Source organism: Nanorana parkeri, unplaced genomic scaffold, assembly GCF_000935625.1.
Source record: "Nanorana parkeri isolate BGI_ZX_2015 unplaced genomic scaffold, ASM93562v1 scaffold74, whole genome shotgun sequence".
In the NCBI taxonomy this organism is placed as follows: domain Eukaryota; kingdom Metazoa; phylum Chordata; class Amphibia; order Anura; family Dicroglossidae; genus Nanorana; species Nanorana parkeri.
In genome coordinates this window covers 675,001-700,214 of record NW_017306342.1, presented here as the reverse complement: position 1 = coordinate 700,214, position 25,214 = coordinate 675,001, and the positions used below count along the sequence as shown (strand labels likewise).

At 38.8% G+C, this 25,214-nt stretch overlaps 1 protein-coding gene across 1 annotated transcript in view; it reads left to right on the top strand.

Annotated features, from left to right (window-relative positions):
• ADAMTSL3 (ADAMTS like 3) overlaps window positions 1-25,214 on the top strand; it is a 272,367-nt gene that overhangs the window by 239,729 nt on the left and 7,424 nt on the right. The window contains exons 21-27 of the mRNA XM_018576681.1: window positions 3,242-3,369; window positions 4,056-4,184; window positions 15,739-15,921; window positions 17,924-18,040; window positions 18,890-19,102; window positions 21,984-22,167; window positions 23,162-23,366. Coding sequence (XP_018432183.1) covers window positions 3,242-3,369; window positions 4,056-4,184; window positions 15,739-15,921; window positions 17,924-18,040; window positions 18,890-19,102; window positions 21,984-22,167; window positions 23,162-23,366 — 1,159 coding nt within the window. The remainder of the gene's footprint in view (window positions 1-3,241; window positions 3,370-4,055; window positions 4,185-15,738; window positions 15,922-17,923; window positions 18,041-18,889; window positions 19,103-21,983; window positions 22,168-23,161; window positions 23,367-25,214) is intronic.

Here is a 25,214-nt window from a genome sequence, read left to right as displayed (position 1 = left end):
TATTTCCAGGATTGTGCCAAAATTCATCTGGTAGCAAAGCTACTAACTGTCTATCATTCAGAGGGGTTGTCCCGCTTTTGGAAATAGGTCTCTCTCCTTAAATATCCTTTTATTAGTCTGATGTACACCCAGACAAATTAACAAACTAGCTAACTGCCAAAAATGTTTACGCTGCTCTCAACTTTTATCAAACCCTTGAAATATAATTTTTTTAAATTTCAAACAACTACTATAAAGTAAAAATATTGGTGGGAAAAAAAAAATAAGTGGGTTTAAGTCATACGTTCTCCTTTATTCTTTATAGTTTGTATAACTGGTGCAGGGATGTGGCTTAATCTTGTCCAAAAAGGTATCCCAGCTTCCCATTATAGAAAGTTGGGAGATATGCGTTTAAACCAATTTATTTTCATGCTTCAAGGAAACCAGGCTACGATTCCAAAATGAGTGCAAAATTTTTTGGGAGAATATTTTTTTAATCAGTAGACTACAGGTTGCAGTGGTTACATCTATAACACCCTAGGCCTACAAAACCTACTAGTCACTTGAATTATTTTGGAGTGTCCCTGGTATGTCTTGGAATTGCTTTGTTTTCATGCAGTTATTGCTTTACATAATGATCAATGTCCTATGGCTGATAATCTTCCCATGCTAGCTTTTTAGTTTACAGAAAGACATGCTGCTAGTTCAGTCTTTTTGTTTAGATAAACTAAACTTACTTTCACCTATTTTCATCACAATTGCAATGATTAGTAAACGCAATATACATTTGGGTGAAGGTTTAGGGAGACTGGGTACAGTGCTTTAACATCTATTCTGTCCCTGCCATGGTTAATAGAGGACCCTGTGCCATTGACCAAGATAATTTCTATGTCCTGGATTGTTTGGAACTCTGTTTGTACTGTTCCAGGCAGCCTTGCTTAGTCTATTTACTGCTCTTACCATGTTGTGCTGGATGCATAGATTGCTATTTTCGTATCCTCAGTTTTCAAAACAAGCTCCAGACTTGGACAGCAGAAGAAAAGGGACATAAACCAGAAATCAACCTTGAGCCTTCGGCTTGGCAACAATTAGTAACAAGCATCAGGCCTATGGACTTAGGTTCCTGGAGGATATTTTATATACTTTTGCCATGTTTCCCTTTATTATATTCATCCTTCATTTAGCCTATTGTAGCTTGGAAGAATTCCCTGTTATGCATCCCTTGAGCCATGTGATTAAATGCAGAATACCAAAAAGTCTATGGCAAATATTTTCATAAATGGATCTTAAAAATTAGGCAAGCCTTGTTGAGGCTTTCGCTGCTGGCATTGTATGTACTTTTCTGTATTAGTGGCACACAGGAGACTCTGCTAACTTCCCTCTTACCTGGCCACATGGTAGCTTTAAAATGACACACACTATGTATTCTCTGCCAGCTCCGAATCCTTCTGCAATTCCCTGTCTAATGATTGACGGCTCTGTTCTGTAGTATCCCTATTGAATCAGAGAATTAAGAGATTAGGCTTTGTTTGGTTTTGGCAGCACACTGAACACAGGCATATAATGCTCTGTGGGGATATATTGCACCTCGTATATAAATAGGTTGGGGCCGACAGACAGATCTCAGCCTAAAGACAATATTTTAAACGTAGTTACAGAGCACTCTGAATTGGTAGAAGAACAAAAGGGGGAACAGCAATAAGGTTAAAAATAACAACCAGGCCCAGACTAGCAGTATGGCAAATCTGCCCATGTTTCCTTTACCATTGTGTCAATAAACATTGAAATGTTTCGTTGTAGGCAATACAGTCATAGTGAAGATTCAGTTTACATCTGTCCCTCATTTGGAACCAAATCTCACTGTCCCTCTTTTCTGCTCCTCTATCCCTAATTTTGGTCCTCTCACTCATCTCAGAAAGTTGGTAGGTAGGAGTTTAGTCTGACACCTGTTTCATTTTCTGCCCCTCAGTTCACTACTGCAATAGCAGTCGTGCCAATTTGTAAATATTAGCTGTGCTGGGTAAAATGTGTTCAGATGCCCAAACTAAGCTGAAGTAGTTCATATGAAAGACTTACTCTAAATCCCATTATAGAAAAAGTCATGTGTGAGGTAGGCCCATTATTATTAATGTTCCTCTGTGCTGTCACAAGTATCCTTGATACCTTAATATGGATGGATGTTAATTATAACATATTTCTGACAAGAGGATGCATCTTAAATGCTTTCAATAATGTATTTTAAGTATGTGCAAAGGTCTTGAAATGCCAGTGGTTATTAATGATTGTACTGTCTGTAGACAATGGTTGTATTGAAAATTCCTTATGCCACCAAGTGTTCCAAGTTAGAGAAGGATACAGTACATAATAGTCATGAGTATTGTGCTCAGAAAGCTTTAAACATAAAGGGTATCTATGGTCAAAAACTAAAAATATATATTTATTTCTATATTGGATTTTCATAAATTCTATCTCACTCATAATAACCATATCGATCTAGCAGTTTGTAAACTTATTTATTAAAGATGTTCATAGGATGTCCTTTCTCAATGCAGTGGCGCAGTTTCACTCCGCCCTGTGATTGTGTACATCCTTGTGTCAAAACTCTCACAATGCCTGCTTTCTGAACTACAACTCAACATCGGAACAATATAACATCATAATTGCTTGCTGGAAGCATTGCATGATGGGATATGTAGTCTTGGGAAATCGAGATTGCCTCACATCAAGCAGCAGGGAAAGAGAAGCAAAGCACACTGGGAATACAGGATGTTGTTGGAAGTAATGGGCAGGCAGAAGGCAGCACTCACTACATAAAAGGGATTCTTTTGAGTAAGATTTGATTGCATTATCAAAGGCCACTCTAGTATGTATTCCTATTACACAGTATAAGCTGTTACTTTATAACTCCTTTAACACACCTCTAATCTAGTAATTTACAGAATCTCTCTCTTTGACTATAATTGGATGTGTAGCTAATTATTCACTTGGTTAAATTACATTTGTATTAAAAGTAAATGTAGACTGTGTTTTAATGATCTCTACTTTTAAATACTGTATGCTAGCTATCTGGCTGTCATTCTGCTATAATGGCTTCAATATTTTAGAGTTGATAGGGTTGATTTACTAAAGGCAAATAGGCTGTTCACTTCGCAAGGATATTTTCCCTTTGCTGCTTCTCCATCAAAAAGCAATTAGAGCCTAGTTGTCCTCTACTAGTTCCTTGTTGACCAAGTAAACATATCATGCTTGTGCCTCTCCATAGGGTTTCCCTAGAGAACAGTAGAACACTTCTGATAAAAAATCCAACTGTGGGAGACATGGGCTTGTATCAGTGTGCATCTGCAAATGAGAAAGGATCTGCTGTGGAGTATTCACACTTGTACTTTGCAGGTAAGTTGACTATTAGTTATAACTATATTATTGCTGAGATAAAACATGTCTTACCAACAAAATCTTCTTTTAAAATAATGTTTGATATAATTTTTTTGCGTGATTTTGTACAAATTACAAAATTGCTCTATTTTGTGGTTTCAGCTGGCCACATTGCTGTGAATTACTTGTTCACATCTATGGACTTCCCCATTTGCAACAGATCTAGACATACACAGCAATGGCCAAGTATGACCTACAGAGAAGTTCAGCACACATGTCAAATGGCTATATATATTTGCAGATGTGACCCTTGTATGGTTGAGTGTGTACCTAGCAGCCCATACAAAACATTTTTCAGCACAGAAGTCCTACTTTACCTTTTTTGGCTATTTATTCCATATATGAGCATTGTTATTACATATTTTTTCATGAATAATACTTTATCGTCTGTCTAAATATATTATTTAGTACCTCAATAAGCACCTGATTTCACTTTCTGTGCACTGAAGTATGTTTCTTCCCCAGTTGCAAGGCACTTACTATTTGACTCTTGCCCACCCCTGTGTTAATGACCAATTCATACCTATTTATATCATGCTAACATGGCCCTAGACAGTTTCAGTGTGAGAACTTTTCTTTTGATGAAATAAAGTGCAATAACATTTATAGAACAGAACTCATATCTTTATTGCTTTCAATTAAAGAAGCACCTGTCATCCAGTCCTTCAGAAGGAACATCACCAGCTTGAACAGAGACAGCATATTGGCCATTGTGGGTGACCATCTGGTGACCAGAGCAGGACTGAATGTGACCCTGGATTGCCCTGTGAAAGGTAATACAAGCTTGTTGATTTGTCAATATGCATCTGTACATCATGGATAGTTCCCAAAGGGGAAAAACAAACTCCTTTCACTGATGGACATGGCACTACCATAATCATAATCAGTTTTTGTCTAGAAAAAGTGTATTTTAAATTGCATTGGAAATGTGCTTTTTCACTATTTGTAGATCCTAATACCATTTAGTGGAGGTCATGTTTAAACTGGAACATTAGCTATATGTTTTTAAAAATTGCTTTGACTAATGTAAGTTTTTATTACTGTGTCTTTGGGCAAGATAGAGGTAGTAGGAAATGTTCCCAAAGTGATGGGCAGATTTCCCTTCACCTTTGACAACTGTCGATTTTTCATTTCCCCTCACTTGGTTTCCCGATGTAGGTTTAATCTTACCGACAGTGATATAGGTACTAATAAAGACCTGACATAGGATCTAGTCCTTCTCTGCTCTATCCAAAGGTTTTGGCTTTAGTTCTTCAAATTGCTGTCATCCTGCAGTAGGTTCATCCAAATTATATATAGATATATCTATATATAAGTTTGGATCTATGTTGCGTGCATGCTTTATATAAAAATATGCTTACATACCTAATGTTTTCAGATTTAAATTCCCATCACCACACAGGAGCCTTGTTCAGACTTTGGATTTACATTAAGCATGTATACACTGTTCAAAGTCATTAGGTGGAAGAGAAACACTTGGTCCCCAGATGTGTTTAGAATTATGTAACTAGCTTTATGTAACAGATGGATTGCTACAATGCAGAACATCAATCTGGACTACATTGGAGGACTTAAAATGCGTAGGTTAAAATCCAAGTAAACATATACTGCCATACTCATAGTTAACAGGGTGGGGAAATAATACCAAAAGAGGCCTCAAATAAAAATAATGAGAACAATCTGCAAAACAAGGAAACATATAGTTTAAAATGTAAAGTCAGCAAAGTCTTTATATGAATTCAGAGAAACTTGGAAAGGAGACTTAAAGAGCATTACTGTGAAGTAATCACTGTGTAAGCTGATAGCATTAAATCTCATTATTATTATTATACAGGATTTATATAGCGCCAATAGTTTGCACAGCGCTTTACATCTTGGGGAAGATATTACAATTACAATACAATTCAAAACGAGATGGTAAGAAGGGCCCTGCCCGTGAGAGCTTACTGTCTAAGAGGGAGGGGCAAGTGATACAAGAGGAGGTAGCTGTGTGGGATGAATTGTTTGAGAAAGAGATAGTTCAGTGGTTAGTTTTAGGTGGGATAAGCTTCCCTGAAGAGATGTGTTTTTAGAGATCACCTAAACGCAGACAGAATAGGAGAAGGATGGACAGGTGGGGCTAAAGAGTCCCAAAGAATGGAATAGACTCTAGAGAAGTCCTGGAGGTGAGCATGGGAGGAGTTGATGAAGGAGCTAGAGAGCAGGAGGTCTTGGGAGGAGCGGAGAGGACGGTTAGGGTGATACATTGAGACGAGGTTGTGGATATAGCCGGGGGTGGAGTTGTGAATGGCTTTACAAGTGGTTGTTAATATTTTCAATTTTATCCTTTGGGCGTTCCAGTGGAGCCAGTGGTGGGATTGGCAGAGGGGGGTTGCAGATACTCAGCTGTTGGTTAGGTGGATGAGCCTAACAGCAGCATTCATGATAGACTGAAGTGGGATAGCCTGTGTAGTGGTAACTTTGATAACATTTCTTCTTTCAGCCTGACTGTTCTTGTAGTAAGGTTTCCAGATTATGCAAACATATGTATTCTGCATGCTCTCTGGTTGACTTAAAATGAGAGGTGCACAGCATTTTCTTTTTCAAATGCACATGTTGTTTTCCCCATATCATTCAGAGAAAACATTGCCATTAACCAGTTTTATTTATGTCACCGAGTAAGTTTTACAGAATTGTAGCTTTTTATAGAAATTCTAATGCTGAACAAAGTAATGCCTACTGTTGCTTTTTGTGTTCCTGTGTTACTCATATTATTTGCCTTCAAGGATAACTCCACCTTTATCTCCATGCTATATAGTCATCCTTTGGATTCCAGAATCCCTCAGCTCTAGGATTTTGGTCATTTGCAAATATTTTCATATCTTTTTTTTTCTTCGGTTGTTGTATATGGTTAATACTGTTCGTACTATGTTATAAATGTTCTACAAGAAATTGGGGTTGATTTGCTTTTGAAAAATAGATTCTTTACTTTGCAAGGGAATTTTCCCATAGTTTAGTGCAGCCTTTCTCAACCATAAGAAATGTTGGTGTAGTGTATGTGGTGAAAATTCACTTTGCAACTAATACCCAATCATATGTAAGGGAAATTAAAAAGAAAACAGTATGTTTGCTTGCACATAATTGGATGATGAAAGTCATCAGAGCTTCACCACAATCACTAATTTAAGGGAAAGTTTACTTGCAAAGTAAAAACTTATTTGCAAAGTGAACCGCCTGTTGCCTTTAGTAAATCAACTCCAATGTTTAAGTAGCTGTTAAGTATTCATACTGTTACTGACAGATGCCAGGCAAGCCAAACCAGGTTGCAACAGAGAAAAAGTAGGACAAGTATGAAGAAACTGTTTTAGGCCCCTTTCACATGGCCGGTCCGATTGGGTCCGCCTGTTACTTTCTCAAGCAAACCTGATCGGATTCCCAATGGTTCTCCTGGCAACCACCAAACCCAGACACGTCCATCGGATTGCCAGACAGAGAAGCATGATTCGTCACTCCAGAGAACACGTCTCCACTTCTCTAGAGTCCAGTGGCGGTGTGTTTTACACCACTGCATCCAACGCTTTGCATTGCACTTGGTGATGTAAGGCTTGGATGCAGCTGCTCAGCCATGGAAACCCATTCCATGAAGCTCTCTACACCTTGTTGTTGTGCCAATCTGGAGGCCATACGAAGTTTGGAGGTCTGTAGCTATTGACTCCGTGCACTGATCCCCTCCTGTTTAGCCTGTGTTAAAGGGGCCTTAGGGGCCAGAGAGAACATTTCTTAGTGGCAATAGTTAATTCCAATTCCCAGCTGTAAATGATAATTTTAGTACAAAAGTGGATAAGTGGAACAAAGGACTAAAAGACTGAGCTACGCTTTTGTTGGGCATCACTAGATTCCACTGAGGGCTCTTCAACACCATGAAACATAGCCAAGGCCAGTTGATGTTCTAAGCATCAATGATTTGTGTGTGTCTGTGTATTGTACCTGTTCAATAATATTACAGTTTTTAATCTGTGAATTTCTATGCTCATCTTGTCAATTTAAACAAATATGGTTATATTAACTTAATTTGCTTCATTTAAGCAAGCAAAGTGCCTTCATACTATTTATATACATGACATTTAGGGGTGTATTTATAAACAATTAGCAAAGCCATTCACCATGTGAAATGTTATGTACCTTCTGTGTGAATGGGGGCATAAACCCTGTAATTAGCATATTTTCTTTCCCGATTCAATGTAATATCAGAAAAATACCACATTATGGCCTCTAGATGGAGCTGAGGAGCATAACAAAGAAGTATTTATTTCCTGTGCTCCTCAGCTCCACAAAGTGTTCATAACGCAGTGTTTTCCTGTTATTACATTCGGTCTGAAAAGAGAATATGCTAATTACATAACGAATGTACATGCAATTTTAGAGGAATGGCTCTGCAAATTGTTTATAAATGCACCCCTTAGTGTTATTATCGCACTGATTCTATATGCAGAAAAAAAGCCATCTGAATAGTTAAAAAAACTGAGCAAATAAATATATTTACCCTATAAACTGGGTTTTATACATTTACTGTCTTCTTTCTTTTCACTTTATCAGCAATGCTTTAAAGTCTCTTCCACCAGGAGTTCTGCCATCCTTCAAAAGTCAGAAACAAAAATATATACTCCCTGAGAGATTTTAACTTCTGTTAACTTGAGATCCTAACTTCAAAGTTATTCCTAGAGAAAAATGTGCTATCAAGAATTGATCACTGCATAAGAATGTGCATGATTAGTTTAACTAGGAATAGCAAAGATGTTAACCCTCAGCGTGCCAGAGACTAGTCATCATGACACTCATTATTCGAAGCTTAATGAGAAGCAGCTTGGGGAAATCTCTGAGCCCTTGTAATGTTTATTCATGACAGACAGTATATGGTGCTATGCATGAAACAGAGATAATTTGTTGGCAGAAAGGCAGTATTTCACTTCCACCTTTTGACACTGAAACAGACCTGTACTCAAATGTTAACTGTTTTTAAAAGGATTTTAAAAGACATTCTGTGATTGGATAGCTTGAGAGCAATGTAAGGCAAACGTTGGGGAGAAAATACTGCTCCGGGCTCTTTCCAGTGCTGCTTATGGCACCAAAGTTTTCACAAGATCTCAGTTACACAGGAACAGCCTGACAGAAGTCAGCCAATATGAACGCTGATCCTCCCCTTTAACAGTAGATTTATATCACTGAGCGAAACCATATGATGTAATTGTTTACTTCACAGGAGGTCTAGCTTAATTAATAAGCTGGATATCATTATAAAATAATGAGCTGGAGAAATCATGTAATACAGATACAATGGTCAAATAGTTAGCTTTCCTTGCATTAGGAGGGTAAACAATCTGAATCATAATATCTTTCAGCTTTGAAACACTGGTATCAGAGGTCTCAATTCCTGAAATTGAGCAAGGAAACCTCACCAATAAACTACATCAAGTTGACTTACAGTGCAGCATACACATACTAAAGCACTGAAAGCTTGAAGTGCTTCAAGAGAACTGACATTTTATTTAGAACTGTTCAGCCTTGGTCATACACAGGGGGAACAATTCTAACCCCTCCACATGTCCTTCAACACTTTCAGGGTTATTTACTAAAAGGTGAAGAGTTTGGAGAAGGCAGGAGAAGTTAACAATCTAGGACAACATAGCTGATTTGGAAAAATTCTCCAATTGCCAATTTTGGGTATGGTAGTTTTTTGCAATTTCGCTGGCACACACAATTTTAAAGCTTGACATATTTGGTGTCTATTTACCCGATGTGACCCCGTCTTTTATACTTTACCAAAAATTTGGATAATAATAAATGCTTCATAACATAATCTAGGGATAACAGATTTTTCTAATTTTTCGGTACTTTTTTCATTATATAGTAAAAAATAAAAACCGCAGTGGTGAATAAATACCACCAAAAGAAAGCTCTATCTGTCCCCAAAAAATTGTATAAAATTCATTTCAGTACAGCGTTGGATGACTGAATAAATGTCAGTCAAATTACTGCAGCGCTGGATATGAAAAATGACCTGAACAGAAAGGGGGTGCAAACACCGCGGGCATCAGGTGGTTAAAGCTGTGCTGGCCTCTATCATCCAATTATGTAAAAGCAAATATCCTGCTTCTTTTTTTTTTTTCAATTTTCTTTGCGAGCCATTGAGCATTCTTTGCAAAGTGAATTTTCACCACATTCTCTAAGCTAAATAAAAAATTCCCTTACAATTTGAAAATTCAATTTGCAGAGTGAGCACGCTCTACTTCTTTAGTCAATTGACCGCAATATTCATTGGATCTAGGTTCTTTTTTTCTTTTTTATATAATTATTACTAGCCTTTCCAAAATATAGCTGAATGTTATATGGATTGACTTTGAAACCATTCTTTATTGTAAATGCATTTCATATGGTTCAAATGTTGATACCATTCATATCTATTAGATGGACTCCCTTTCCTTGAACTAGTAGCATGTGTTGGCTTTATAAACAACTTGGGTAACCCAATTTTAGTGTGAATAATGTACCTAGGTTAGATTTCTAATGCTAAACTCTCAGCGACCTTGGCAATATTACAGGAACATTAGGGAATAATATTTTTGCAAGGATAGACCGCTCTTTAATAATTTACCAAGTGTGTTACGCACAAACAAGGACTCTTTTTTTTACTGTGGATATCAAATTGTCTGTTCCATTAAGGGGAGTTTTTTTGATGGCACTGCATAAAAGACACCCTTTCAGATTAGCTTGAAACACCTCTGTTTATGCAAGAATCCCAGGAAAGATGTGTTCTTTTCTCAGGGAGCACTTAGAATTCATTATAGTCTTCCGATTTCATGAATTAGATTTTCTATGTCACTGAACTGTATTGCGTGTTTGTATAATATTTTCCTTCTATATTTAGACTGCTGTTACAGAGTCTCTTGAATTTCAGACTCGGCTCTGCATCTGAAACATACATAATGGATTATTTTTCACTTTGAACAAATATGACATATGCCTGATGAATGCACACTATAAAGGACTCCTATGAAAATGCAATCAACTGCACAAAATCTATAGCTAAGATAAATAAGCCAACATACTTTGATATAATGGTTGTCGACTGTAACTGCATACAAAAGTCAATAACATTTCTGCAGGTGTTTGTGAGGAACCTACTGCATATGGTAAACCATATTCGTTTACTATACCTACTATGGACTGAATAACCCTTAAATCAGCCTTTTGGAAGCAAACCTCCCCCCCACACAGTTAAACTTTGGTTCAGTAAGATCAATGGTATTAAACATATTGAGGACTTAATTAGCGCTAAATTTTGTTCCACCTGGTTTTATTGGGATGAATTTCTTCTTTCTGAGGAATATAGTACAATGTTTTTTTTACCTTTTTTAAAATGTTTTAAAACTTCCTACTCTCAAGATGTATGAGGTAATAAGGCTCCTTTCCTGCCCTGCTGGGCCTGTGCTTGGATCAAGGGTCTGGTTGGAATGTTAGGGGAACCCCACATTTTTCCCCCATTTTGGGGGGGCTGGGGTTCCCTCTTAAAATTTCTGGTATGGATTTTGGGGAGAACCCCACGCACTTTTTTTTAACTGGGGGGGGGGGTACCTCCTAACATTCCTACCAGACCTAAAGGGTCTGGTGTGAATTGGGGGGAACCTCAAGCTTTTTTTTTTTTTCCTCTAATGTCACTTTGCTGCAACAAAAATTCGTCCACAAATGAAAATTTGTACAGACTATCGCTAACGGATTTCGTCCGAATCCCCGAACGAATTGACTTTCGGACCCGAATCCTGGAAAACATAACGCAAAATCCGAATGAAAGTGAAACGAAACTAAACACATTTTTTGCCGGTGCATATGTCTTACGACTAGCCTTAAGACTTCAACCGTACACTTCTGTTCTAATCCTACCAATGTTAACTTTTTCCAGGTGACAGCAGAGGGTGAAATAGGTTTCCCTGTGGCACGCAGTTGTATGGTCCTCACCAGCGACTCCTGCCCAGATCATGGCCTACAGGTCTACCTCACAAGGGACAACTACCACAAACCTGGGGGGATCCTGGCTGAAGGAATGCAAAGCTGTCCTTATAAAAGAAGTGTGAGGCCCAACTGCACAAGCACAAATGTGCAGCTTGAGAAACAAATATATTACAGGATCTCAGATGCCTACCACCTTCAATATTACAAGCCAAATGCCAGTGGCATCTGCAACATGAAAAAAGGTGACTCGTGGATACTGACCTTACAGCACAATTCTAAAGAAAAAGCCACATCTGAAACTGGCAAATAAGAACAAAAGGTTTACATTGGCAAAAGAGCAGAGCAGTGAATAACTGAAATTATTATAGACAGATGAGTGTCAGTTTGGACCAAGGAGGAGAGCATATGTGGAATGTACAGCAAAATACAGAATGCTGAAGAAACACAGTATACTTGGATATCATGGCACATACCTTCTAACATGCCATCATCCAGCAATTCCTCTTCCCTGGTAGCCAAGCCTCATTGTTTGTCATCTGTGCATTATTATTATTATTATTATTATTACATAGTATTTATATAGCGCCAACAGTTTGCGCAGCGCTTTACAATATAAGGAAGACATAACAGTTACAATACAATTCAAGACAAGATGGTAAGGAGGGCCCTGCCCCTGAGGGCTTACAATCTAAAAGAGGAGGGGGAAATGATACATGAGGTGCATGAGCCTTTATACATGTTAGCTGACTGATGCTCAAGGCTCTCTCTCTTGCTTTTTCTGCTATGGGATCCTGCTGCTGGGTGAGAAGGTTGAGTGCTGACAGAACACTAAAAATGTACATGTGCTGCTTTTTGTTGTAGAGAACATTCAGAGGCACCCTTTTAGTCAGGCAGTGACCTACGCTTAGTTAATGGCTTGACCGAGAAGCTGTTTTAAACTATGGACTTGCTGTATAAAGCACTCCTGCATTGAACTGTGTTTGCTGCTTTCCTGCATACAACATGTAAATAAATAATAAATGTTGATCACGATCCCCAGATATGTGCTGTAGTTTATATTTTACAACATAAAGGAACTATATATTATTTTGTTTTCAATCTTATTCCCTCGAAATAATGACCTTTTGCCTTCTCTCATAAGTAATCATTCTAGGAAGTACTTAAGGGGTTGATAAATCAGGGGAAAATTCTACAGATATCACAACACAGCTGCATCCCCTCTTCCCTTCTAGCCAGAAATCTCTCGATCCCCGTGGTATATTTTTTGTTTTGTTTTCAGGTTTGGTTATAACATTTGTCCAGATTTCTTGTTGAAAGTAATCGTCCATTGGATCCACGTTGCAGAAGCAAGGATTTATTTACAGCATTTGCGGCTTGATTTGTGTTTCATTTTTACAGCCAAATGCTTTTCAGTCAACACATGTGGTATAAATATCAACAGCGCCTCAACTCCAAGTTGCTCTTGGATAAGATTTACAGCATTCATAAAAGGGACCTTTTGTTTTCTGCGTTAAAAATATGTATATATCTCAGAAACCACAAACTCGTATAAAAACTTTTAAAGAGTCATATTTAAAAAAACAAATCTTAAATACTGCCTGTCCTGTATGAGAGTTTACATTTTTAATTTAGACTAGCAAAAGTGTACCCATTATTTGAATGAGTTGAATATAAAAGGGCACGTCACTGCAATGGCAGAGAGCACAGAAGTGTTCATTGGTAGAGTGGCAGCCAATAACTGAGACATGTGTTGGTGCAGTGGGAGAGGTAGAAGAGCATGGGTAGAGAGGATGGGGGTCAGGCACAGTGATGAGAGTTGGTGTGCAGTTATGGTGCAGTGAGCACAGAGGCAGTGCAGTAGCAAGTGAAGTGGGAGCATGTAGGAGGCTGCGATGCTAGGAGAGTGGGGGTTTGCAGGAGCAGTGGTGATTGGGGAGTGGTTGCCAGTGTGGTGGTGAGTGGTGCGCCCAAGAGGAGCTGTCAGAACTACAGATGCAGTCCTCCTGGCCAGCAGCAGAGTCGGGTGGAGGGTTAGGTGCATGAACTGTCAGGAAAACCCTAGAAATCACCTACCTTTCCACATTTATTATGGTCTTGTGTGTACAACAGCCATTTTGAGTTTTGATGGTCTAGATTTCCTGGGCTTTGATTCCAGGTGTTTCCCATTTTGGAGCCCAATGTAAAATACACTTCACATTATTTATAAACAAGAGAAGTATATGTTCTAATGGTCCCTATAGTGGCAAAAGGCAGCTGACTAGTGAAATTCCTGGTGTGCTTATAATGAACAATTGTTGGATAACCACATTTTTTGGACCTTTAGGGAAGGGACATTTGTTGGACCTTTAGAGCCCCTCTAAATGATGTTCCCAGGCCACACACGGCTATTCTGTGTAAACCACCCCATGTTTTTTGTTATGTTGTAATTGTTCTTATAAGTTGTTCTAGCCCAGGCACCATGGATATGCATTTACTGGAACACTACAGTGCGAGAGCATCAATTATAGGTAGCAGGCACCCTTTCTGTGCAACTAAGACTACCCTTCACAATCAAATCGCTTTAACTAACCAGCTCGGCAGCTGAATGTGCTTGGAAGAAAGCTATGATGTTGACATACAGCATGCATATATGGGAAAAGAGATACCGTGGAAGATAAAACTTTGTAGCTACATTTGGCCACTTAAGCAAAAGATATATACTGCAGTGTTAAATTTGAAAAATATATACATATTATAGTGTACCATCATCAATGTAGCTTGCTGAATTCATAAGTAATCAGCATATCTTGTTTCACTTTGGCAATCCTACTCAGTTGTTTCTCATTGTGTGTTCACACTGCTCAATGGTTTGGGTGTAGGGATAGGTACTTTCAGAACAACATTGTTCTGTTTTATATAGAATGGGGAGGCTATGTCGTATTTATACTAATTGTTATTTATTGTTCTCAATAAAGGAATAATTTTAAGGAGTTATTCCTGTGGTAGTGTCATAATCACAGTTTCTTGCTAGGTATATACATCTGCCCTTATATTAGGGACAAGAGGCCCTTCTTTGATAAAAATTACTTTTTTCAGATCCCCCTTGTTTGTTTTACAATATATTAGAAGATAGAATAGAACATTTAATAGGTTCCCCCCCCCTCCCCCCAACATTATGTATAATATCCATGTTTATGCAGAGGTGTGTGGGACATTTAATTCAATACAAGCTTGTAATGCTCTGCACTTGGTAGGCAATGAGTGCAATACACAGCACTGCAATAACTCAAGTACCCTGCAAATAATCCCTTTAAGTGCAACTAAGACTACCCTTAGACATAACACGGGAGTTAAATAAATATTCACATTTATTTTGGTTGTTAGTTAATCTCATAACAAACTTACATCATCATATAAATTGTCTGTGGAACTGGAATTTTGTTGGGGTTTTTTTCCACTGGATATCTGCATTGCTCTTGCAAGGTAATTAAACTGCCACTGAACATGATGCCTGCTATGATATTGCAAAATATGGCCATTTCCACACATAAACACAATGCAGAGCAAGGCATGATAAGTCATTAAATGGGAAAAGATCTGCTCCTGCACAGCCCATAGACAATACTGGTAACCAATCCTTTGCCCTCTGCCTGGCTTTTTTTGGGCATAACATGGTGATATAAAGAAACATGCCATTTTAATTTGATTGCTAGTTCATCTCGGAACAAACAGACATCACCTGGAACTTGAATTTTGTGGTTGTTTTACATTGGATATCTGCATTGCTGTTGCAAGGTAACTCAAGTGCCACGTAATGTGGTGCTTACTACGATATTGGCAATGTATATTGGATAGGTGCACTGCTGTAATGCAGCTCAACTGCCACATAATATTCTTACTATGATATTGGTGATCTATATTCCATAAATGAGTGATTCTCTCAGTAGTAGTAAATTTGTGTTTAGGGAACAATCTTTTGGGTTCTGTTCACATTTGTCCATTTACATGCAGCAAAATCTGTGCGTTTGCCATTTGAACGTGCCTTTCAGGTAGAGATCCCATTCTCTCCTATGGGACTAGTTAACATCTATGAACTTTAGTGTGAAAGATAAACCTATACACCATTCACACCCTAACATGTACATTATCATGCATGCTGCAAAGGACATGGAGCAATGTGAACATAGTCTTATACAAATCTCTGTACAACCAATGAAGTGGCCAAAGGCTGACCTACACTGATATATACTGTTTATCTGAATAACCATATGGAACCAAAGTTTCTTTTTTTTTCCATACAAATGTTCCTTTTTATTTTGGTGGTGTAGAATATATCTCAGCTGTGTTTGTGTTTCTCAATAGGTTTCCCTATTCCCAAATTAACATGGATGAAAAAAGACCAATCTTTGCCAAACAATTCATTTGTGCTTTCAAATGGCTCCTTGCTGCTAGAAAACATCAGCTCTGAAAATGAAGGGACATACATTTGCACTGCAACAAATGTGCTCGGAAAAACAGTAGCAATGACTTTTCTGCACTTATCTGGTTAGTATCAAAATTTTGTAGCTGCATTCTTTTGTTATGACCTAGCTTGTGGTGAACGTTTATAATCCTATCAGTTTTTACAGCATTCCTGAGATATAATAGCTCTAACAAAAGGTTGGGCATTTATTTTCTAAATACCTCATTTTAATGAGAAGAAAAAAAAAAGCAGCTTTGGATTACTTTCTAAATTATAGCTTTTGGTTGTGCATGTGGTCTGAACATGACGTCTTTCTGGTGTCTGAGTTCCAGCTCATTATATTGCCATTGTACTGCGTTTTACATGTAAAGGTAAATGACATGATAGCCATGTCTTTTTTAAATATATACTTATATTTATAAAGATTTATATTTTTACCAATTATAGCTGCCATTTTGTATAAAGCACTGTTCAACAAGTGCACTTTGGAATTACTATTTTATTGTCACTCATCTCAATGGCAAGCAACTAATGGTAAATAATAAGCCAGTAATATTTAAAGGAGAACTATGAGGTGAGTGCTTTTCACTCACCTCATAGTTCTAGCTGACCTGTGACAATGAGACTGTCACAGGTCGGCTCAATAGATCGGGAGGTGAGCGAACACATACCGGCGTTCGCTCACCTCTCGATCCTGTCACGGCTCTCTGCCGTGACAGGGGAGGGGCTGGATTCCAGCGCTGACTGGCGGAACAGACGAAGGAGGGGGCAGGTATAGCTGGCTCTGCCTTTAGATAGGCAGAGCCAGCTGTCTGTCACACAGCTGGGCGGATCCCGGCACAATTGTCGGGATCCGCTTCAGCTGCGGCGTCTCAGTATACCACGAGCTACAGCTTGTGGTATACTGAGCCTAGGGTGACGGGAGGACGCTAGTTTGTGTCCTCCCGTTACCCTAAGGAGAACTATGGTGAAAAGACTTAACCCCATAGTTCTCCTTTAATACATTAAAGCTGAACTCTGGGCACAAAAACTTTAATTCAAATGTGTTCCTTAATAGTCACAAAGGATAAAGAAAAATAACTTTGTGTGCACCATATGCCTTTCCTAGCCCCATTATTACCTTGTAAAAGTAGCAGTGACATCAGCACTGTGCTGTTCATATCCTGTGCAGAGAGGAGAGCTGTAGAAGGGACCCAGCAGGCTCCACCCACTGTAGGCTGCCTGCAGAAAACTACAGGAGGGGGCAGATACAAGACCAGTCACCCTGCAAAAGGACAGAGAGCAGCAGTGAGTGGTCTTTATTACAGGGAGCTCCTACACAGGAGCAAAGTCACATGCTGGATTGCTGGTCTGGAAGAAATACACAAAGCACACCAAGATTAGGTAGGAATACACATGCTTTTAGTATTTGGACAATATTCTCTTATCTTTGAGTACAGCATTAAACTTTTGACTGCCCTACTAGTGATTGGCTTGTTTTGTATAGAAACCTTGTCTACTGATTTACAAAGATGTCTGAAGAGCTCTTTCTGTTGACTGTAGCAGAGGTCCCTTCCTTTCCTATTAGTAATCCAGAGAGAGAAAATAAAAGGACAACTGGTCTGTTTGCTGTGGTCACCTATGGAGACTTCCTTAGACATTTTTTTAATCATAAGGCTCAGGGCTGTAGAATTGTTCTGACTATACAGGTGAAACTCGAATAATTAGAATATTGTGCAAAAGTGATTGCAGTAAGTGCTGCAAAAGGGGCCCAAACCAAGTACTGAGTACATATGCATGCTTGTACTTTTCAGAGGTCCGATATTGTTCTATGTACAATCCTTGTTTTATTGATTGCATGTAATAATCTACTTTTTTGAGGTTGTGGATTTGGGGTTCTTGGGGTTTTCATGAGCTGTAAGCCATAATCATCACAATTATGACAAATCACGGCTTGAACTATCTTGCTTTGCATGTAATGAGTCTATCTCATATATTAGTTTCACCTTTTAAGTTGCATTAGTGAAATAAATAAACTTTGCACGATATTCTAATTATTCGAGTTTCACCTGTAGGTAAGTTATATGTCTTGTCTTTTTCCTGTAGCCCAAAAGGTGCACAACTCTACAGAAGACCTTTCCAGGAAAGGCAAAAGGCGAGTTCTTATGGCATCTGCAGTAGGTACCAGCATTTCTGGTAAAGATGGGGACCTCTTACGTATCGGTAAGTCTTTTTTTTGCTGCTTAATACATTTATATGGGAGTACAAAAAAAATTAATTTTCCTTTGACTATACAGATATTGGTTTAAAGGGACTCCATAATATCTTTATGTAAATTGTGAGTATTATCCATGAAGGAGGCGAAGGATTAAGCCAAAGCATCGACTCACTTCAGCCCGTACAGCAGCCGATTGCACATGCTTCGGCTCGGCAGAGCCAAAGTCACAGCCGAAGCGGGGAGAATGGTCTGCCGAAGCAGACCGTTCTCCCCGCAAATGTTGTTGTCATTCAATGACAGCCCAGCATCCTCAGGTTATTTGAGGACACTGGGCTGTGTTTAAATGACAACAACTGGGTGGAGCCAGCTGCTACATCACGGCGGGCTCTGCCCAATTGTTAAAATTCCTACCATACCTAAAGGGCTGGTATGACTCTGGGGGGGGGGGACCCTACGCATTTTTTTAAATTTTTAACTTGGGGTCCCTCCTAACTTTTGTACCAGACCTAAATGGTCTTGTTTGGATCGTAAGGGGAACTCCATGCCAGTAAACTGCCGGAGGTTTGGCTTAGCCAATCCAGATGTTGGATCGGCTGAGTTGAACTGCTCCTCCACTTTGGCTCAGCCAAAAATGTGTGAATCCTGCTTGAAAGTTGTGTGAATCTTAAGTGAAAATGCTCCTAAATAGACTCCTGGTCTCATGAAAGAATCACAAGGATTACACTGGACTGCTTTCTAGGCATGTGCTCAAAAATATACTGTCCAACATGAGTGTTTAGGCTTCATTTAACCACAATCCTTTATACTGGATTATTTGTGTTGTCTGTTGCCTAATAATGTGATTAACCCTGTAGGTTGTCCAGTGCAGACAAGCCATCAGAACACCATTCACTGGTTTTTCAGGAAACAACCAATAGAAGAAATGAAGGGTTTCAAATACCGCATTCTTGTATCTGGTCGGGTATTGGAAATAAACCCTTTGTCAGAGCAGAGTACTGGAGAATATAGATGTTGGACTTCAAATAACTCAAAGACACTGTCTGCCTGGCTGAATGTATCCCTAGAAGGTAATGTTTCATTTTAATTCACATGTAACAGAAGAATAACATTTGATGATGCCCCTACAATGAAATAAGAACGCATGATTCTGTCTACTTCTTCCCCTTTGGATTTGCAGGAAGGGAAGTGATAAAAAAAATCTCTTCAACCGGGACACAGAAAGTAAGGAAATATCTCCCTAATAGAATCACAGACAGAAATTAAAACCTGGCAGAAAATGTATATTTTCCCACTCTATACAAAGCTAAAAAATTATACCTTTAGCCATAATTAGGCTTTAGGTTAACACCTTCTCACCAACATATCGCATATATGTGTCACCCCAGCAGGTGGGCCCACTCTGTCACCGGCTGTTTACATTAGGGAGCTGGTGGAATGGGTTATCAATCATGTGACCACCTTGACAGCCAATCACAGTGATCACATGATCGGGAAGCCCATCTTCGGTCAGTCAGAACTCCATAAAGGCAAGCGGGAGCCGTTGAAAAGTGGTAAATTACATTTTTGCAAACTATCTTATATCAGCAGGACAACTTACGTCTTGTTCTTGTCATGTTTACTGTGCATAGGAATAGCTGTCAGCCACTAAACCATAAGGCAAGAGGTGAGACAAGCACAAAAATTCCCCCATAATACTATAATATATATGTTTAGCGTATAGTGTATGTACATTCTAATAATGTCATGATTGTGTAAAACATGATGGTGTCATCAAGTTAAAGTATGTATGAAACAGCCTCCAAGCATCTACACCCAATGTCATTACATAACTTTCAAAAGCATTCAATATTCTAGGGTTTGCAGTTTCCTCCTTTACATGTGCCAAACATTGATATAAATAACATCATGCTTGTTCCCACACCCCTTTTACTACAAGAGTAGGACAATGGCATTGATCCCTGAGCCCAGAAATCTAGACTTGCACATAGAGCCTGGATATAATTATTTCTTCTAGCAGTCATTCCTAATACTTTGCCCATTTATATGTGTTTTGTTACCACATTATCAATATGTTTAAAGCAAAAGAAAGCATTTATTGAATGTGAAATGACTTGGACTAATGAGCTAAGAAATTGGTAAAAAAATAAATAGAAAAATAGTGGAAAACAATATATGAGGAATTGCCTGGTGGCTTGTAGCAATTAGTCTGTGGACACAGCTGGGAGCTATCATTTGTTGCTGGTTATTGTTAAAAAAAAAATCCAGACTGTTTCTGCAATCACATAAAAAGTAACACTTTTAAAAGTGCTTGATTTTCAACAAAGTGTCAAAAGAGGGATGAAAATGCATGTGCAAGCAGTTCATTGGCCAAACGCAAGGGTACTCCAGATTATTTCTAAAACTCGTTAAACTAAATGACTGCCCTCAAACGGTTCTTACCCTTTCTTATTTTTCCTTAAAATAAAATAAGACTAAACTGTTTTGCGTTGCTTAAGCTTTCAGACAGATGGAAGAGAAATAACCAAATGAATGCAATAAGTTGCCATATAAAGAAAACAGAAAACTATGTATGTTGAATACTTTAACTTGATGACATCATGAAAAATGATATCATTGTTGAAGTCTGTAAAATCTAATTCATTTCAAAGTAGGGATGAGCTTCATAAGTTTGACCTGAACCCAACCTGTTTGTGAACAAAGCAGCCGGGGATACGGAGTGAGGTTATTGACCAAGTACTGTTATTACCATATTTGGTCAATCACCTCGCCCAGGATCCCGTCTGGTCTGTTGGCATGCAGCAGCTGGCCAGGGATCTGTCATTTTGTGGCAGGAGTGTGACGGGTGAACATTGCAGTGGGTTTCCGTGGCAGCAGGTCATGGTGATTGACGAAGACTACCAATTGCATGTGGTACAATCGTTGGCTTCCTCCCAAGCCAGAGAGACCAGAGATTGACAGCTCTGAAACCAGAAATGCTCAGAGCTGATTGCTTTCAGGTTCAATCATTACAAGGAAAATTAACAAATGGATGTTAACTGATCTCCTGCCACTCTCTATCCTGACACCTGCTATGGAAGTCTCAGGTACTAAAGAGTGAAAGGTGAGCCATATGGCTGGGGCCCTGGGGCAGCACCTTCCCCAGCATGTAGAAGTGATTGGATGGCTGTAAATCACTTCTACTACATAGCCAGCACCTGAGAGGAAATGTAAACCAACATATCTAGCATTCTAGAGTCAGTTATGTCAGTGGCAGCAAAAGGGCAACAACAACATGCAAGTTAACCTTGAAAATTTCTAGAACAACTATGAAGATTCAGTTCCCATAGGGTTCAGCAATATGTTCAGGGTTCGCAAACTTCCTGCTGGATTCACCGAAAATCCTCCAAACCAAAATTAGCTTGGTTCAATCATCCCTATCACAAAGCTGTGATAGGGATGGGGTACATTTAGTGTACAATAAGCTCTGCAATAAAACATTCAGGCTTACATATTACATAGAGTGGAGCATAAATTGCAATAACCCATAGCAGCCAACTAGAAATCACTATACTGGAGGCCAGAACATCATGAATTCTCATTGGTTGAGTACTGCTATTAGCCTTTGCTCCTTGCAGTATTATATTTGATTAGCTCAATTTACAGTAGTTATTTGCTTGTGTTTTAAAGCTTGACATTAGGGTAAAATAATACAGGAAAAGGAAAATCTAAAACAAAAAGAATTGCTTTCACAACTTTCATAGCCGGGTCATAGCATGACTAAACAGAACTTTTTAACAATCTCTTGTAAGAAGTAATAGTTTGCAGTAATACGTGGGTAGCCAAATACATATTGCTTTCTGGCAAAGTAGAGTAAGTAAACTGATAAACCTTTCTGGTTGTTGTGTTTTATTGTAAAGCACTGCTGTTTGCACCATGGTATTAAATAAACTTAAATATATCTTGTTACAGTGTACAGGCTAGAATATGGTGAGTGGACACCATGCTCAACATCATGTGGGAACCTGGGTTCTCAAGTCAGAGCACAGCACTGTGTAAACTCCGAAGGACACCAAGTGGACAATTCATCATGTGAACATCTTCAACCATTAGCAGTCAGTCTTCAGCCTTGTAACATACAGGACTGCCCAATAAGGTAAGTCATTTCTTCATTGACACTATTCTACAGGTTTTCAGGTACATGTGTGATAAGATAATCTATATACATACAGTATATGTAAGCCAAAACTTTAGTCTCACCATTTATACATACACTTACGAAAACTTGCAATGAAAAATGTGCATTAATACTACCTAAAGTGGCTTTCCAGTGACTGCATGTATGTCTCCCAAAAAAATTAGAAATGCATATTGCTCCATAAATCATTGAATAACTATAAATCCTTAATCTTCCCCATTGTGATGTCACTTCCCTCTGCTCTTATCTACGCAAAAAGGATTGAGATGAACTAGGCAGTTTAAAGTATACGCGTGGGCAGACTATGGACATTAAAATATTTACATATACTTAACAAGCAGTAGAATTGCTTTAAAACAACCAATCGCTAACCTCTCTAGCTGCATAAACTGTGAACGAATTTATTCTTAAATATCCACAACAAAGACTAAAGATTCACATTATTTCTGTTTCATGTAGTGTGTGTTGACGTGTGTGTGTTTTAAAGCATTGTGTTGCATTGATGTGCATTTATTTTTTAATGCATTGTTTTGCTGTGCAGATTTTGCTGCAGCATTTTCTATTTTCACAAAGCACACCAATGTAAGTGTGAACTGAGCCTTTTGGAAACAATGGATTTCAGCTCATCGTTTTTCCAATTACTGTGGTATGAATTGCCGTAAAGTGGAGTTTCAGTCCGTTTCCTACAGCTTAGAAACATTTTCTATGTGATTACATTAAACGGTTGGCAGGCTGGCAAGATTCTGGTGTAATAGAAAGTAATAGGAAAAGAGTTTTCAGTACCCATCTGAACATTGACATTTAATTTCTTAGCAGCCCATCACTAGCGGTGACATGTATGTGCTTCATTTTACAAATCTTTTTCCCTATAAAACATTTCTTATATGTGTTCTTCAACTGCGTATTGGGATGGAGTTGCCTTTCAAAGGATATCATTTATTGTTTTTTTTAGATGGGCCACAAGTTCATGGTCTGAATGTTCTGCCACTTGTGGCACAGGATCTCAGCTCAGACACGTGGCATGCCAGCAACTTATGTCAGATGGCAGTGTAAAGGTTTTGCCTTTAAATTTTTGTGGACTCACAAATCGACCAGCAGCAAAGAAACCTTGTGTGACTGATGCCTGTATCGACTGGGTTCCTCAGCCTTGGGGACAGGTAAAGGTTAAAAATATACATTTATGTTGGCATATACAGTATGTCCGTAGCAATTACAAAGAAACAAGAAGTTTGTTTTTATACGCACACCAGTGAATGCATATTTCCAACATTTCAGGACCCTGTCATAGCTAAATACCTTCAGCCCCCTCTAGCTGCACAAAAGAATGCAATGGTTATAGGGAAAGTATGGTATATTTTCAGCGAACAGACATGTTTTTTTTAGTGTTTTTTTTAAAGGACAACTTTACCTTTAGCGAAGTTGTGCTTTAATAGATACCCCTACCCTGCTGAGTGAGGCCAATTCTGTTATAATACCTTCACCCTACTATCCTGACATGGTTTGGGTGCTGACTCCACCTCCTGACTGCTGCTCCTCATATTGAACATTTGTACTAAGGCCCCATTAATTTTTTTTGGAAAGCCATACTCATGTTAGCCTCCAGTAGTCCCTTAGAGTATGACTTATCCATTGCAATGAATGGGGCTGCAGCATGCATGTTTAGTAAGAAGAGGAGCTGGCCAGAACCATTTCAGAGGAAAGGTCACTGGATCAGGGAAGAAGGTAAATATGTTCCGAGGTGCGCTTCCCTTAGCGAGGTGGCATTTTTAATAAAGTTAGTTTAACAACTATTTGCTCTATTAAACATTTGGTGAATATGCAGGGGTAATAAACTTCTCATGTGATAGATCGCCCCACAGTATTGCAGGTGTCAGAGAATCTTGGGGAGATACTCTTCTCAGGGGTTCTATTGGCAGTGTCCTGCCACTAATTTATATGAAAATCTCATTAAGAAGAGACCGCAGAAGATAAAGAGTTGTAAAAACTAGCCAGCAGCAGGACACTTGTAATGAGGGAGAACTGGCCAAAATGTTCTAAAGACACGGGCAGGTGTTTTACTCCGATGATCAAGAGCATCAAACCCAAGGTATAGCTAACTGTGTAAAAATTGCCCAACAGCGGGACAGTTCCAATGAGCAAAACTCAGCCAAAATTCAGAGACGCAAGTCAAAATCAGTTGTTTTAATACAAGGATTTGAAGTATGGGCCCATAGATACAGGACAGTTTTAATCACGGAGAATATGCCTATCACACGCCTAACTTTTATTTTTACTAGGGAGATAAGGGAATGCGATGAATGTGAATTATATCATGTGATGTGGTTAAGGTGCACACTGTTTTAAAACTTTTATTAAGGCAGTGTGCTCTGAGCAAAAGAGGGCTCCAAGAATAGTGGTCAGCAACATTGACTGCTATAAAGAAATGAAAACCCAAAAATGACATCCCCAGACAAAATCCCATTCTTTTAAAAGAAATATTTCCAAAAAACCCCCCAAAAAACAGTTTGCTATTGATGTGACACCAGCCAAAAGTGAACACTGCCCTCAAATCAACAATACACTAAAGTTAAGTTGTAGTGTTGAATCAGTTTATATTAAGTTTCATAAAAGAAGATTCAGACAATGCACATAATGGCTCAAACATTAAATCACAGTGTTGGGATACAATATGAGGGAGGGAAACTCTCATTGGCACAGCGTTGACATCGTTCAGTTTGCCCGACTTGCCATAGTTGGTTAATTTATATGAGCACAGAAAAAGGAACAGTAAAACCAACATTACACCGAATCTGTACGAGTGCTGTGCACAACCTTTTGATCAAACATTTCCAGGAGCGCCCTATAGGGCCACCTGATCCTGTGCGATTTGGAGCTAACCTCTTTAATAGCATATATTATAATCTTCTCGTGCACCGTCTGACTTTGCAGTCAGATTAGAGAAGCATTTAAACAGAGAAAAAGCGGGGAAGACAGGATAGAAGGAGAAGGACGGGGTTAGGAGGGAA